We start from the raw sequence: 17,235 nt of genomic DNA, 5'->3' as shown, positions 1-17,235 counted from the left end.
CGTTTCAGTGATTAATAACAGTAGTTTGGCAGCGGAGAAAGGTGTTGAGCCATTTTACTGCACAAGTCAGTTTTACTTTAAACCAGACCTCGGCAAAGTGCGGCCCTGGGGCCAAATTAAGGCCGTTGACTATAATTATGTGGCCCTCCTGGAGTCAGAGTAGAATTATAAAACTGACATTGTCTCTGACATTTTTGTCTTGTACATTGTGTTTTGTTCATGATTATTTTTCTGAAATGTTGTGCCTTAAAATACATAAGCATTAAAAGTGGATTTTGAAACGTATCATCTTTAAATGGAAAGTGATTTAAATCACGTTCCATTTAAACCAACAGTTTTTGTTCATTTTTAAAGTGTAATTTCATAATCATCCATGTTGCCATCACTTGATTTTTATTTTCAATTCTGTCTTACCCTCCTTTCTTTGGGCTTGACGGCACCTCTCAATGGTCACAATGTATAACCTGGAACCTTAGGAAATGGAATTGCCCACCTCTGCTTTAAACTGTACAGTTGAGTTTGTTTTATCTGAGCCCCTCTATTGAACATGCCAAACAACTCTGGCAGGCAGGAACTGATATTCTCTGATATTTACGTTCTATTTATTTGTCATCGTGTTTCTATTTATCCTCTGCATAGGTCTTTCATCACCTTGCGTTTCCATCTGGTCTATAGGCTGTAGTGTGTCAAGGGTGACTAATAGTGTCGTAGCCCCGCATGCCCATCGGCCCCGCAGGAAAAACTCAAACTGCTGTCTCCACAACTCCAAGGCAGATATTGCCAGCTGGAGTAAAGACAGAAAAATGCTTTGTCAACAGGCAGTGTGGGCAAATAGAGAGCATTTGGTTTCAGATGGCCCAAGGACACTCGTGGACTTGACAGAAATGGCCAAATAGTTTCAAAAGGAAACAGTTGGCTTCTTTTCAGGAAGGCTTGTTAGAACTAGAAGCAGGTCAAACATGTGTTGCCTTTTTCTCTGTGTCTCTTAGGATTCTGAAGCCTCAAGGGAAAAAAAAGAGCGAGTCGCTCTCAAATGCTGACAGATGGGCAGAGAGAATAAATGGTAGGAAAGACAGGGACTGCAGCAAGAGACACCGGGTCTCAACCCCTCAGAACAAAAGGTCTGGAGTTGCTTTGGCAAATCCACATCCAGTATGTGCCCATGTATGACAGGAATCATGAGTCTTAAAACAGCGAGTCCCTTAATAGCTTTTACTTTTGCACAAGACAGATACATATAAATGTAAACAAATGTGACGCGTCTTCATTTCGCCATCGGCTATAACTCCCACACTCCTGTGAATGTAATGAGATTAATCTGGTCTCTCTGCTTGTGGTTACTCTGATATTATTCCCCCCAAAATGTCCTCACATGACATACACTGACATGGAAAATGCAGCGTAGAACAATGCAAAATACATCGTTTTATATAATACAGCATCAAAACCCAGTCAAACCCTTAAAGAACCCCACACAAAGTCTGTTGAGTTAAGTTATTTTCTCATGAAATGAATATGTGTTAGGCACCCCTCTTGTTTCTGCTGCAAAAATGAATAGAAATCAGGCTTTTTGGAGATATAATAATCCATCTCCTCTTTGACTGGTTTTACTTGTTTTACCACCATGGATATATTACTACAGTAAACCATAAAGTAGTCATCGCACGGCCAATGCCTTATGTCTGGTTACAACAAAGTATATTCCTCTGAGAAGATACGAGATCTAATTTTCTGATCTCACGGACTTTAGACCATGAATTAAACAATTCTACTAATTTTACAGATAACAGTGTGCAGTAACAAACCACAGGTTAATCGTAAGTGTGCAGTAAAAGTAAACTTCCTCTGAATAGCAAATTATCCGAATCACTAGTTTTGGAAAAAACTTATGAAGTTGATATACTTTTCTGCAAATTGATTTCATATTATGGTAGTTGATTTTATCCACTAAATTGCCTCATCTGGGGAAAAACCTGAGCTGAGTGTGAAAGAAAATCAATTGAAACCCAGAAGCTTATTTCATAATCATATTCAAATTCTCGGTTTGACCTTTTCATGCACCAAACTCACTCCTCCTCGCTGCAGCATTCTGTCTCATTTAGATGGTTCCATGGTATTGAGAGCCCAAACACAGTTTCACACATGAGCGGCAAAGTGAGATGAAACTACTGAAATTCAGTTACAGGTTCGATTTTTCAAAAAAAAATTGTAGCTTTAAAAATGATATCAATAACAACAAACTGCATTCTAAATATGGAATACTTATGGATGTTATTTATTACTGCTTTAATGTGTAAAAAAAACCTTCATCAGTAGATCACTGTGAAGAAAACGTTTGGTCGACAACATATTAAAAACATGCTTATTAAAAAAAAGTCAGGAACGCCATCCTTAGAGAGAGTTGTGTGTTATTGCCATGGCATTTCAACAGCTGTCATGTTTAGTATGGAATGCATGGATGTTGTAAACAACGATTGTTTTTTCCTCATTATAATGGAAGCGCAGCGGAAAATCTTGCATTAATATTGACAATAAGCGGAACAGCTGGAGCTAAATGAGCGCTATGCAGTAGTCTGGAACTCTTGATGTGAAGTGAGGGCTATATAGTCTGGGCGGTGACGTCATTGTTTTAAATAAGTTATGGACGAGCTAGTGGCTAAGCTAGCACCTCGCGTAGAATATGTGCGGACAGGACCGACGCAGTTTCACTGTGGACGTGTGCCAGCAGGTGCCACTTCTAATGTTGCACTCCGTAAAGAGATGTCTGACAAAGAATTGCCGCGTTTGATGCAGCATCTTCGATTCTATACCCACAGATGTGGTATTGGCCGTTACCAAAGGAAGGGTACCTTTATTGTTGAGAAGCCTTCTGGCAGCGTTGTGAGCATGGTTGCGCTTACGTGAGACATTTGGGGAGGCATGTTGCATGGTTAGGAGATCAGAATTCAAACACATTAAACTGCAGATAAAATCCCAAATTATGTGTCAGAGCCAAGTCTTGAGTAGTTTGCAGTCGTGTCAAAGCCAAGTCTCAAATCACAACTCAAGTCCAAACTGCAAACTCCTGTCCCTGGTGCTTGCAACTATATAGTCGACCTGGAAAATCCATGTTTGGATTCACAATGCCAGACACAGAGAGCACACTTCTTTCTGTTCAACAAATCCATAAAAGAAAGCAGTTGAGGAAAAAGTCGGCAAACAAGGGCAGAGTTTAATTTATATCCCATTGAGACAGCAGCGGCCATTAAAAGGTTAAAGTCGTGGTGGTGCTCCGGCTCGGACTGGCACCAATCTGTCTTTAAACTCGGAAGCAGCCAGAAAGCCTTTCTGGTCCCTCCTGTTTTTGCCCTGCATGTGTGTGTGCGTGTGAAGAGTTGCAAATGTGCACGAGATAGAGAGGGTAAAGAGTATCAGCAAGTCAGAGAGGAGACAGAAAGATATATGAGATGCCTCGGCTGTGCTCGGGGAACTTAAAGCGAGAAATAGGTCCATAAAACTTCTCTATGACCATGAATATTAAAATCGACCTGCTAGCTTTGTTGTCGTGCTGGTCGCACTTTTTCCACATAAATGAAATGATGTGACTAAAGCAGAGAAGAATGATCACGTGGCCGAGTCACTTTCAGTATCACAGTAGTAATAAGTCATCTGGAGTCCTATGTAATGACGACATTTTATAACTTGTGTCTTGAATTCATGAGTAAAAACAATGACAACACAGAACGTCCTTGAAGATGTTGACATCTCTTGAAACTGAATGTTATTTAATCACGCCAAATCACCACTGCAAAGAGATTTGTCTTATCAGGGAAACACAACTGCAATAATTTCATCCATATCATGACATTATTATGTATCAGTTGAAAAAGCAGTGTCCATCACAGTTTGTACTTTCGTTGTACTTTGTACCGCTCTGACTTAGAATGTATTCACAGAAAAAAAGAAAACAATTTTTGTGCATGTGCTCAGTTATTTGAAATTATTTCAAGTGTATCATGGCTGACTCCTGTGGTGTGATTCATATTCCATCTTATCAGGATTTTACAGTCAGGAGCTCCTCATAAAATACCTGTACTCTGCATTCAGGTGCACAACATTCCCCAGCAGAAAGCTTTCCTTCACAAATCTTCGCTGGACAGAAGAAAACGTCACAATCTCTCAAGCATTTCTAATGAGTTTTCCCCCCACAATTATTTGATAAGAGCAGAGAAGACTGGAGGCAGCATGTATGATACAACAGCTCCTCATGCCGAGGTGAGAGCTCTGCTGATTACACCACCAGCCACACACACACACACACACACACACACACACACGCACACACACTGAAAAGCTCGTGGCACATCATCTCAGAGAGCAGCCTTCTCAATAACAACATGAGAGTCAGAAGTTATGACCAGAGGCACAAAAAGGTTACCAATCTAGGTGTCGTGATCCCTCACAGATCCACCCCCCCACCCCCCACCCTCCCACACACACACACACACACACAGTTGGATTTAAGCCTAACAACACTTTGAAACGCAGTTGCAAAAGCTCAATTAAAAATGCCAATCTCACCACGCTGAGTCCCAGTAGCTCCCTCTGCAGGTAGGGCAGGTTCCTGCGCTCCAGGCTGGCCAGGTAGTGCTGCAGGCGGGAGTAGGTGTAAGGGTAGCAGTAAGCAAACTGATACACCTCATCCTCCCGGTCAAAGCAGAAGGCAAATGACATGACGTAGTTGCGGCGGTGGTCAGGGCAACGGTAGTAGTAAACGTTTTTGGGTGGAAGCCGCTGCCTGTAACATGAGGGAAGGGAAAATGTGTTGTTAGTTTGTGTTGCTTAGTTTGCCTGTAGGAGCAACACAGATACAAGGGCTTTATCTGCACTGGTCAAGTTGCAGAACATCCAAAAGTTCAGATAGGTGAGGACACTGAAAGCTTGGATACTGAGATATGAAAAAGATATTCAAAAAGACAGTTCTGGCTGCGTGAAAGAAGGCTACTAGTGCAACGGCTTTGTTGGCGGCAGAGTGTGAATTCATCAGAAGTTGAGCTAATGTGTTGTATTCTGGCTCCCTTTTGGGTTCTCTCAGATCTCTGGTTTGTTGGATCACGAAAATCAATACTGACCACGATGGGATCAGACGTTTTGGTATGTATGTTGAAAAACAAGAGGGATTGAGAAGTAGCTCAAAACAATAATGTTCAGATTTTCCAGGCTCATGCATCCCATACAATGCTGGAATGAACCGAGTTCCTCCATATCTGTAACCACGGTTCCCAAAAGAAATAATTCCAGAGTCTACTTTGATTCATTCCCGTGGACCGTGGGTCATGACATGACACACCTGCTCAAGACACATTCAAAGGCAGGGTTTCCAAATGTAGTCGCAGAAGACATTTTATTGGCTTTATAAGGCTTTTATTGGGAGGAGAGGGCAAATCAAATCGACACTGAGGTGCAAGGTGAGGTGGTGCCTCACAGTGGCTAACCAATAGCGCAGGCTAGAGCTGGTCCATTATGGCAAAAATGATAATCTCGATCATTTTGATTCATATCTCGATTCTCTAACGATTTTACGTTTTGCAGTCATTTAAGTTTCAAGCGTTATTGAACAATGATCTACAATAAAACAATGTGTTAAATGTAAACAAAAATTTTACAATTATATTTAACCTTCATCATGTAGGTTAAATGTTTCTCTCTAGAAACTCTTGTCTGTAGTGTCTGGGCTTAGAGAACAGTGGAGATGAGAAAATATTTGTTGAGCTGGCACTTGACTGGGATGCATAGATTTTTCTGTGGTTCTGATGTTGTAAGAAGTGCTTTCACATTCCAAAGTTTTGTTTTTTTTGTCATTTTTCATGAGATCATGAGAGAAGTCACTCCTTTAATTATAGCACTTGCACATCAGAGCGCTCTTCCTGCGTCTCTGCAGCGTGATGTATGTATGACAAGGAGCACTTGTTTTCATCCCCCCTGTCTCAGGTTGAGCGCGAGCGATTGTTCTTATGCATTTATCCACTTGCAAATAATTATTGGTTTTCGAAACATCTCCAACAAGCAGCTATCACTGCGGTTGTGACACAGAATGCTGGCAGAGCGTCTGCTCCTCGGAGGTTCTGTCGCTGAACACCGTGCCGCCGCTGCACCGAGTCGGGAGCTAACAGTGGCTAAGATTAGCGTCCAACACGCTGTGTAAACAGAGGCTCAAGCTCTCTCACTGACAGGCAGACACTACTCTGTGTAGCGGGGTCACTGTGCTTCCGGACGAGGCGTGGTGCAGCGTTTGGGTGCATCGGGACAGAATGATGGGAGACAATGTTCAGATTGTCACGTTTTCATAATCGGAGGAAGACATAATCCCGATAAAAATAATCGATTAACTGACCAGCCCCAGCGTAGGCTGCTAGAGGGTGGCGTCTGTATTGTTGTCTCTTACACTGTAATAACGGTGAAGCTGAAGTGATGAGAGAAATACCAAAGTTCTTTTTAACTGACTGCCTTGCTGTAATGAGACGCTTAAGTCTGTGTTGCAGCCATGATAATGACCACATCCCCAGTGTAAAACACTTTGTGTGTGACTCCATTACCCATATATAACAGTATAGTGAAGCCTGTGCTACTCGCTACTTTCAGGGCTTTATGAAACTGACAGCATGAGCTCGATCAGATGTGACTGCAGTTCTTCGGCCGTTGCAGTGTATGCAACTTGTTTTCCTTTCACACGTTGATCTGTCTGCATTAGTCTGACTCAATGTCCTGTTTTGATTTGCACCACAAAGACAAGGTGGTAAAAACTGTCCACCTTCGTTTCTTTATTGCAGTTCGTATGTCTCCGAGTTGCCGTATAGCGTAAGTGTTGGCGGCACATGGGAGAGTAACTTCTGCAGATTCTATAGGAAGAGAGGATGAAAGAAGAAGTGCAGTGATTGGTAGACTTTCGGCTGTTTGGATAGGCAATGAAGGTGGAATAAGGAGATAAGCAGAAGATGAAAGAGTGTGGTCTGATATGAAGATATAGGAGAAGAAAGCAGTGGCTAGCAGTGCAGGCTGTGTGATGGCATAGCCGGCTCCCTAACGTTTGTCACTGGAAAAACATCAGATGAAGATGTTATCATGGCTGTGATAGGAACATGGCCTGTTCATCTACAAACAAGACAGACTGCAAATGTGCAGGAGGGACGGAAGGATAACACACATACCTGATGACTATTACTTACTTGAAATGAACTGTACTGCATCCAACCCAAGACTAGTTCATGCTGTTTGACTATTACAACAGTAAGAAAAACAACAGATCTGTTACATAACTATCAATGAGATTTCTTCATCATTTCGGTTAAACAACGCTGTAAAAGTAAGGCTATTCAACAACAAAAAGGAAGCCGTCTTCAACTCTTCAATGGAACTCTCCCGCTGTCTGGAAATTAATTCTTTGAGCACCAGAGTTGTTTCTATGAAATATTGAACTTTAACATCACTACTTCAAAAGGCTGTAGCTAGAAAATGATCAGAGATGAAGGCACACTGCAAAAGAGTAGAATGAACCTTCAGTAAGATCCAAATGGAAAAGGGATGGAACTACATCCACTCATCTTATTTGTATGGTGTGACGTCACCAGGTGGCGGCCACAGTGAAATACATAACTTTTACAGATGTATACCTGAGCCATTACAGACATTCTCATCATTATCATTCTCATCTCTGAAGCAACAATGAAGATGATGCCTGAGCATCATCACTGGACTGCAGCCCAGACCTGTGCCTTCCGTCACGTCTGCTGCTATTTCCCCATTTTGCTTGTTTTTTCACATGACCACCACACAGTGAGCATTGGCTCCAGGTATGCACTCAGTCACTCATACTGTATGAGCTAAGATCTTTATCAGACGATGAAGCTTCCTCCTCAGAATCTGCCTCCCTTCTCGACCGGGTGGTGCTTTTCAAACTCTACACGCCCCAAAACTGCAATAGAAAACGCCCACAAATGTTGCTCAGATAGAAGTTACAAGTGTCTATGATCTGCTTGTGCAAAGTCGGATCAGGTTTGAGGACTTGCTGCAATGCTGCCTGTTGTAGTTTTGCGAGTACTACTGTGAGCGTGATGCAGAAGTGACAACAAACTTAACAGACAAACTGCCTTCAATCACCTGAGAAACGTCATGAAAAACACAAAGACAGTGAATGTTTGGCTACGGGAAATCGAGGAAAAGTAAAAGAAAACATCATCGTGGCCAAGACAAAAGAAGAATACTTCCGAATGGAGTGTATTTACAAGCAACTATGTCAGCAGAACAGTGACGCAGTGACGGTCTCGTCGTGGTGCCACACCCAGCATGCCACAAGTGCCAGCGATCAAGCCTGTCCACCGACCTGCAGAGCCAGACAATAGTGTGACGACTGAACTAGAAAGAGAGAGCGACTTCACACAGGCACTCTTCTGCAGTCACAGCTTCCAAATGGAGTCTGCAGCAAATTAAACGGACAGGCAAGGACAAAGTACATCAAAAAAATGACACAAACACATGTACGTCCTGTACTCGTCCTCCCCTCACGCACAGTCTGGCGCCAGTGGTCCAAGGAGTAGGTTAATTAAAATAATATGACACTTCACCTCTTTACATACTTCCCAGTGTAGCTCTGCCCGACCATGTAATCCCCCATCTCTTCCTTCTTCCCTTTATCTCGAGAGTGTGACCTTGCCAGAGACTGTAAAAGTCCCGGCTATTGATTTTAATTACTGCAGTGAGTTCCGTCGTGGCATTTTAGTTATAGGCCAAAGAAAATAGCTTCATAAGAAATGCCAGAGTGTAGCACCGCATCAGCATGAGCTGCTAAAAAATAAAAAAGGATTTTAAAATGCACCAACTGAGTCCCTTTGGTTTTTATCAGAGTAGCGGCTGCTTCTGCTCGGCAGCTGGCAATTTGTTTTATCTAAGAAGTAGCTCCCTGTGCTCCATCCATGGCCATCTCTTGACGTGGTACAATGCCGTTGTTTCCAAACAGCATTATCACTACGGGCGATGAGGGAAAAATAGGAAGCTTCCTCGGGATGATAACTCTCTCACACACAGTTTTACAATTCACTGATTGCAGAGACACAAATACACAAGCAGGAATATGCAAAGTGCATTCACAATAAGAGATGAAGCTGAAAAGTCACGCTGCATCAGCCACGGGGAGTTATCACATCCTTAAAAATCAATTAAAATATACTATCAGGGTTCTGTTGAATAAAGATTTGAGCAGTGGAATGAGTGTGATGGAATCATTGGTCCTGGTTTAGGAGTTAAATCTCTTCCATTGGAAAATGTGATGCCAACATGTGGGTCCTTCCAAAATCATTCCACATATTGAAATGCAACAGGATATTTAGTGGCATGTCACCACACAACATTTGCACAAGGTCGTCGCATGGGCCTGACCCAAAGAGCTTGAGTGAAAACGGCAAGAGGTCGTGTTGTAGGAAGGTGGGAGAAGTGTGTGTGTGCATTGGCTTGTTTATCCTACTTTGTGGAGACCAATTCTTGACAACACATGTATCCTTATGAGCACCGTGTGACATTGTGGTGACATTTCCTGGACCCCACGAGTTTAAGCCTCAATTTGACAATGACGACTTCAAACTAACTGGGTCATTAGAATTGAATTCAACATTGGTTCAGAGTCCTGGTTGAGGTTAGCCATGTGTTTTGGATGGTTAGGTTTAGGGTGAGAGGCTGGGGAGAGCACTATGGCAATGAGAAATCTCATACAAACATGTGTGTGACTGTGTTGCCTGTTGGGAGTGTACTAGTCTTGCATTGCATGACCTCCTGCGGCACATGGAATAGAGCCATTCAGAGGTGACATATGTAGACAGGGTAGACTGGGATGACGTATGAACGGCTGTGCACACTTGTTTGGCAAGGGAGTACCATGCTTTCTCAACCCACGTGAAAGGGCTACCTTGAAAAGGTTTTATCTGCAAAAACTGACTCTGAGGGTGATAAAAGGATCTACTCCACTTAACAACACCATAAAACTGGGGAAGTAGAAGAACCTCATCGCAGGTATTGACGGCAACAACCACTGCTTGGAAACTCTATGTGTCTACCACATAGAGGGTGGTAGTGCAAATGAATTGGCTCTTAACCAGGAACGAGTAAAAATTATTGAAGAACCCAACACTGTATTCAATTGAACTAAACTGTTAGTAAGGTGATTCTTGGAAGATGAAGATTGCTTGGACTGACTGTTGGATCTTGTCCTTATCTTGTTTCTCCAGAGGGAATCCTCATTCTTGTTTACGTTCTTCAGCCTGATAGTAGGCTTAAAACAAGTCCCTCCATCATGCGTGATGCGATATTAGGTGCACACCGCGCTCGAGTGTTCAACTGTGAAGTCCAACTCAGCCAAGCATGATGATCGTGATACACCCTGATTTTTCAGGACGCATCAAACATTCATTTTCACTGACTAAAGAGTAGTCATTCAAAATGAATCGCATCACAACTGATGATTTGTGCGCACCTTAATAAACATGCTACAAAACAAAATGCTCTCAAATGTGCCAGAAACAAAAGACAAACGGCTCTAATGTTGTGACTGTACTAGAAATCTCAGCATGAAGTCACATAAATAGCTAATTTCATGCAGCTGCTCTCTTGTCTACATTTTCAAATCAACCAGGCGAAGCGGACTCAATAGTCACCGCTCTGATTTGCCATCACACAGACAAACATCAAAACACGGAGAACGCATGACTTTCAGGATCGGACGAAAGTGCGCACACAGACACGAATGCACTTTCATTTGAATATTTGAAATTGTTTCATGGCCCTGCCAAACACCCCTCCTGTCAACTAACAGGCTCGGCTTCATAATAAGCATTTGCTCCCATCAAATCTGACAGACCTGCCCAATCCAGTTTTTTATGTGGCTATTTCACAGTGAGCAGTACATTCCTCCACCCCGCCAGCATTGCTATAATTGAAGAGGCAATATTTCCTGGATTTCTAAACTGATGCCAGATGTTAGATTGGCTTATTGTTTTATAAGCGCCGTGCCATGTTCTTGTTTTGAATACAAAGTCGAGCAGAAAAGCACTTTCAGATCATCCGAGGAATGCCAAATGTGTGTGCGCATGTATATTCATGTGCATTTGTGTGTAGACATGACAGCATACATAATCTTAAAGCATCCATCTTTTTATGCAAATTAAGCTATAACAAAGCTTTCTGGAAACGCTGTTACTAGGCAACCTCTGCTTTCTTTGCAATTTGGTTTCTCTGCTCTATATTGTTTTTGGCAGGGGGGTTTATTAGACTGATGTCCTTCTATCTGCAACCAGAAAGACACATCGGGAGAATGTTAGAGACCATTGTTCCCTTGCGAATTGACTGGTTTATTTTAGTCGAGGTGAAGTAATATGAAGTAAAGTTTACATGCCATTGTTGAAGTGTATTTTTTTTCTCTAAAAAAAGGTGTCAGTCAAGCCATAACACATCAAATGAGAACATTGTAGTCTTTCAGATTGATTTTTAGACATTTATGTGACATTTATTTGAAGCATTAATCCGAAATACAAAAGAAAGTTTGTGCTACTCTTTCACCTTCTGACCATTGACTGACTGTTTTGACTCATATAGGCAGACTAAACCAGGAGATGGCTCTTAGGGCTGCTGTTTTAATGGTTGACTAGTCACAGACTATCTGAAGGATGAGTGAACTAGTCAGTGTATGACAAACACACAGATTTGTGTGACAATAGTGTTGTAAATAGTCAGAAAGAGTGATGAAACACAACGATGGATGTAGACTGTTATAACTGTAAAAGTTATGTGTTAACATATTGACTTTGACCTCAGGCTACAGAGAGTGCTCTCTGCTCCGTGTTCACTGAGGGATCATAGAGTGGTGATGGTTTGGTAAATCGTGAGATGAAACAGATTCTTTTTTGTTTTGTTTTTTTGACACGAGTGGCTTGCGGACGCCCAATCTCAATGTCTCAGGTCACTCTGGCACTCTCGCTTTGCACTATTGTTCTACGAAGGGATTGAACTAGTATTGATGATTTTAAATGTTTAAAAAGCAGCTTCCAACTAAGCCAACACATTTGCATTCCTAAGGTATCACGTATTGAACACTGTCAAGCAGATTTTAGCATTCATTGTTGATGCAGATGGCAACCATCTGCATTGCATTGGACTATCAACAGCTGAATCACAGTTCCCCTCCTAAAGATTTTGCTGACACCATAGACAGCGTGTCCATCCAATGGGTTACAAAAGCAAGTCATCAGATAGCGCTCAAGGTTCCACTATTAAAAGACAATTGCGTGTTACTTGAGAGACAGTGTATACTACCTCACTTCATCATGAGCTTTTCGACAGCGTGAGTCAAGCTCACGAACCCATAAGGTACAATATACATCAAGTAACATCAGAGGTCTAGCAACAAAGACAGTTTACAACCCTCCTCCCTCCCAAACCATTCTTTTTGAACATCACAGAATGCCATGGTTGGGGAAACATTTGACTTTATACTGTGTTGTGTTGAAAAACAAGGGGCTAACAAGTGAAGGTGTTAGCGAATGAAAAGAAGCTTTAATGACGGCAGGCAAACTCCCTGGGAAATATCTTAAAGCACCAAAATCTAAATTGGACGGACAAATGTAGCGCCATCTACATTTAACAAGCCATATTATAATATTAAAACTGATTCATGAGATTAATGAGGAAGTAGCTGCTGATGTGATTTTCTGTCAGAGGTTATTGCTGGTGAGGAATTCATATTGACATACATGTATGTGGTGTTGGAAATATAGCTTACACATTTTTAGCCAGCATCTACTTCAACTCTTGTCCTTTTCCAAATATTTAAGCCAAAAACAGACCTCCACTGAGTCAAATGACTTACATGGTGATGTAGGATTGTGCCATGTGACAACAGAAACTTCACATTGGACTGTTCAAATTCAAATAACTTTGATGAAAATAAAACTTTGTTTTGGTTTTTATCCAATCCTGAGATATTAAAGAGGATCACAGTGGGACGGCAGTTTATTGTTTGTAATGGTCTGTGTCCTGCTTTGATGACCGACTCAAACTGCAGTTGCAGTAAAAGATGTAATATGTCTATTTATATCGCAGAGCACTCTCAGCTAAAAAGAGCACACTGGTCCTGCTGGCACCTCGGTCCCCTGCGTCTTTTGGGGGCAGCAGAGCAATTAGCTGAAAGCAGACGATCACTGTGCCCTCACCAGCGCGGCGCCAGCAGTTCCCCTGTGGCAACAGGGCAGGTGCACAGGCGTTGGTCGTAATGGGGGAACAGGGAAAATGCACACAGGCAAACATTAAATATGTCCTCAAATACAGACACACACGTCCAATAAATGATGATGTTCACATCATGCCCCGTGGTGAGTGTCAGCCAGGGAAAGACAGGGCCCGTCTGAGAGACCACAGGGACGAGAGCACCCTTTGGAAATTGCGTGATGAAGCATTTCACAAAGAGCAACAGTGAACTTGCATCTCTTTTAAGTGTGTGTGTGCGCATGTGTGTGGAGCTGTGCTCATGTGCGCATGGCGAGTGTGTAACTGTTGAGCAAATAGACAGATTGGCGCCAGACTGTGTCATAATAATAATAATGTTTCCAGGAGACTAGACACAGCGACAAATCAAGATAAACATGCGCTCTGGAGGCACATGAACACTCACAGCCACACAAGGACAGGCACACGCACACACAAATTCAAGAGGAAGTTTAAAATGAGACTCTTAGTTCATTTATATGTATCAAAGAAACATGAAAGTCTTAAAGCCTGTCAGCAAGGTGCAGGTTGGGTTCATCCCAGGCGTTTTCATCCCTGCACTCTCATCCTCTTACACAGCAGATTATTAAGATTCCTACCAGCTACAATCACCAGCCACTTATGAGGTTCACCCTTTCAATTGCTTGGTAACACAACACAACTAAGACAACGGTCGCAGCTGAATGGGACTTGCTGGTGGTCAAACCGGATAGCGCAGAAAGGGGATTTGAGTGACTTTGAATGTGCCATGGTTGTTGGTGCCAGACAGGCTGGTGTGAATACAACAAAAACGCGGACCTTCGGGGATTTCCACGCCCGACACATCTGAAAAGCAAAGTTTCCAGTGGGCGTCAGTTGTGAGGACGAAAATGCCTTGTCGATGTCGGGGGTCAGATGAGAATGGAGAGAGTGGTTCAAGCGCAACCGTAAATCAAAAGAACCAGAGTCTCTGAACCGTTGCACGAAAAAGGGTTCAACAGAAGATGGAAAAAAATGGAATCCGGTCTGATGAGTGTCCATTTCTGCACAGTCTCTCAGTTGGTAGGATCAGAACGTGACGTAAACGACATGGCAGTGTGACTCCATCTTCCTTGGCTCAACCGCTGAGGATAGTGGTGTACAGTGATAGTGGGAGGACATTTTCTTGGCTCACCTTGGGTGTCTCAGTACAATGTGAGCAGCTCCTAAATGCCATCGCCAAACTGGCTTTTGTGTCTGACCTGGTCCAACCCACTATAACAGCAGTGAAGGCTGCTTCCATCAAGTCACAAAACTCATCAACTCAAGTCCAGCTTATATAGATAAACAAGCTCCTTTGTTTTTGTTTGTCTTTGCTTTTGTTTAGTTTCTGTTCTTTATTTTACCGCTATCAAAACGTGAGTTACTTAATAGGTCAGTGCAATGTGTTTCACACTGATGCAGGAAAACAATCAAATGTTAAGCTTTCTTCAACCACCAAATAAAGATCTCATCAATTTTTTATCTAGTGGGCTGGTACTGATGTTTTATTTAACCACTGTTCACATCACTGGTTCGTGCAGATAAACTGTAGCACTAGGGGATTCCCAAGATTCGCATTCAGCGGCCGTAGTTTTGGGATGGTTTAATTTTAATGTTTTAAATAATAAAACGCGTTTAGGATGATAGTTCATGTTTTGGCGATGGCATTTTTCAGCTGGTGCACACATGTGCAGAGATGCCAGAACAAGGTACTGCATTTCACACAACATCACTGACTGGGTCTGTGAACAAAGGCATCTTCCATGATCTCCCTCTGTCTGACTCCCATGGTGAGTCAGGCCATTGCAGTGATCTCAGATGCAGCATCATGAATTATGACATCATCCTGGAAATGCATTATTAAGAGCTGTGACAGCAGCAGAAAACCCATGACACATCGTGATATCAGACCTAAACTACGTCCAGATGAGCTCACCCCAGAACTGCCGTTGGATAAACCTGTGTATTGTTACTGCAAGAGCCACACAAAGTGCATTTTCATGCGCACAGATGCACAGATTTCCGTTAAGACAGAACGGTGCTGAAAATAATCAGATTGTCCAGTCTAAGGACAGAGTTGATGGGAAAGTGGACCTCTTGTCAGCTAGGGTGGAAATTAAAAATCTCTTACCTTCACGCTAGGGAGGGGCGATAACTTATCGTACACAATGTACCGCCAAACACAGTTTCCACGATGACAATTCTGCATGTCACAATAAATTTGATAAGCACATGGCACACTCGCCGCATTAGACTTACACGCATGAACACGACAAGACCGCGCTCTCCAGCTACACGGCGTTTGACAGCCGACACCAGTGTGTGACAGTTGTGGAGAATGTGGTGGACTTTGGTTCACAATCCTAGTTTTTAAGTTATTTTTAATACTAGGAACCTTTTGACTCTGAGTCTCAGGATCCGTGTTTATTTTATTCGAAGAAGTGGTCCTCATAGGTTCTCTGACGCGGTCGTATGCCTTGGTTCACATCAGCACATGCAGCTCTCCCGCTGTGTGATCATTATCGTTCTCGCCGAAATTACAACATTTATCGCGATAACTTTTTTTGTCCATATCGCCCATCCTTATTTCACGCTAAGGTATAAGTAGTTTTTGGGGACTTGAACCATTAGCGATGGGGGCGCTTTGATAATGAACAGTATAATACCATGATTACTACAGTGTCTGGTGAGTAGATGGTGTCCACTGGTCTCTAGTCTGCGTGGAGTTTTCATTTGTGCAAGCAGAGGTGCTAAACAATGTTGGATAACTTTTCAATGAATGAGACATTGGCAAAAACACCCTGACCCCTATAAATGTGGTTTGACTTTACAGACTGAAGCTTTTTCCAATTCATTTTGCTGTGCATGAATCTTCAAATTAAAAGATAAATATTCGTCTGGGCAAACTGATAAACCCTTGACACAACTCTTGAGTTCACACATTTACTTACAACTGCTTCCAAACCCTGCTCTGTAAAAACTGCAGCTATCGTAAGTCTCGAGGGGGGGTCTGTTTTTTTCCTCTCTTTATTTCGATCCCGACGTTGTGTCGCTCTCTCCTTTCCACTATCCCTCAGGGTCCCGCTGGCCTTGGCACAAAGATGCCAGCCTGTCTGCCCGCATTTCCCCTGGCAAGAGGGTGGCAGCTGGGGGTCTGGCTGCCCTGTCTGCTCCTTTACTCCCGATACAAACACACACACACACATGCACACAAGCACTTTATGTTCACAGCTTGCAGCCAGACTGGTGTCACCATGTGTATGCCAGGAGTAGCAGCAACCACAGGAGGGAAGGGGAGCGGGAGTGGATGGAGCAGGGTTGGGTGGAAGGGTGGAAGTGGGCTCTCAGACAGCCAGATGCTGCCAATTAACTTCTCCGGCCACCGTGGGGGAGAGTCTGGCACCTGTTCCACCCTTCTTAAAACACGCACACCAGCATGCAAACTCAGAAAAAAAATACAACAGTGAACATTACATGATGACACCACCCTAACCTCAACTCCTTTTCCACAAACCACTCTCACAGGTAAGGCCAAAAGATTTGGTCGGTGTAAAGAAAACCCAACATTGAGGCAGTCTGATCCAGCGATCTTGACATCACCCTCGCACCCTTGAATGTGCATTGCCTAGTCTTGGAATAGTCACTGGAAATGATCCGGCAACTTCAAATAAGAAGTCCTCACCTGCCCATCCAACTTTCCTAACTTATTCATGCTGCGTGTTTCAGATGTTGACATCCTACTGTCCATGATGCAGTCCCTCTCAGCAAATGAGAACGTCACATGAGCCAAGCCGACTGTTAGGTCACAGCGGGCTTCACTCTGCCTCCAGCGCAGCTTTGACCCCGCCCACCTCCTTATAAGGCCAGACCGTGGAAGAGACGTTTCTGCTTGGCGTTTGATCAGAGATGTCATGCGTGATTCAAGTACAGTAGCTAGTGCAGCGTTTCACAGTG

General features: G+C 43.0%; 1 protein-coding gene across 1 annotated transcript in view; it reads right to left on the bottom strand.

Annotated features, from left to right (window-relative positions):
- agbl4 (AGBL carboxypeptidase 4) overlaps positions 1–17,235 on the bottom strand; it is a 238,795-nt gene that overhangs the window by 119,747 nt on the left and 101,813 nt on the right. Inside the window, exon 5 of the mRNA XM_053876093.1 lies at positions 4,561–4,777. Within this exon, the coding sequence (XP_053732068.1) occupies positions 4,561–4,777 (217 nt within the window). The remainder of the gene's footprint in view (positions 1–4,560; positions 4,778–17,235) is intronic.

This window comes from Synchiropus splendidus, chromosome 1 (assembly GCF_027744825.2).
Source record: "Synchiropus splendidus isolate RoL2022-P1 chromosome 1, RoL_Sspl_1.0, whole genome shotgun sequence".
Classification (NCBI taxonomy): Eukaryota; Metazoa; Chordata; class Actinopteri; order Syngnathiformes; family Callionymidae; genus Synchiropus; species Synchiropus splendidus.
The sequence above is the reverse complement of the archived record's forward strand: the minus strand, read 5'-3'. Positions and strand labels throughout refer to the sequence as shown.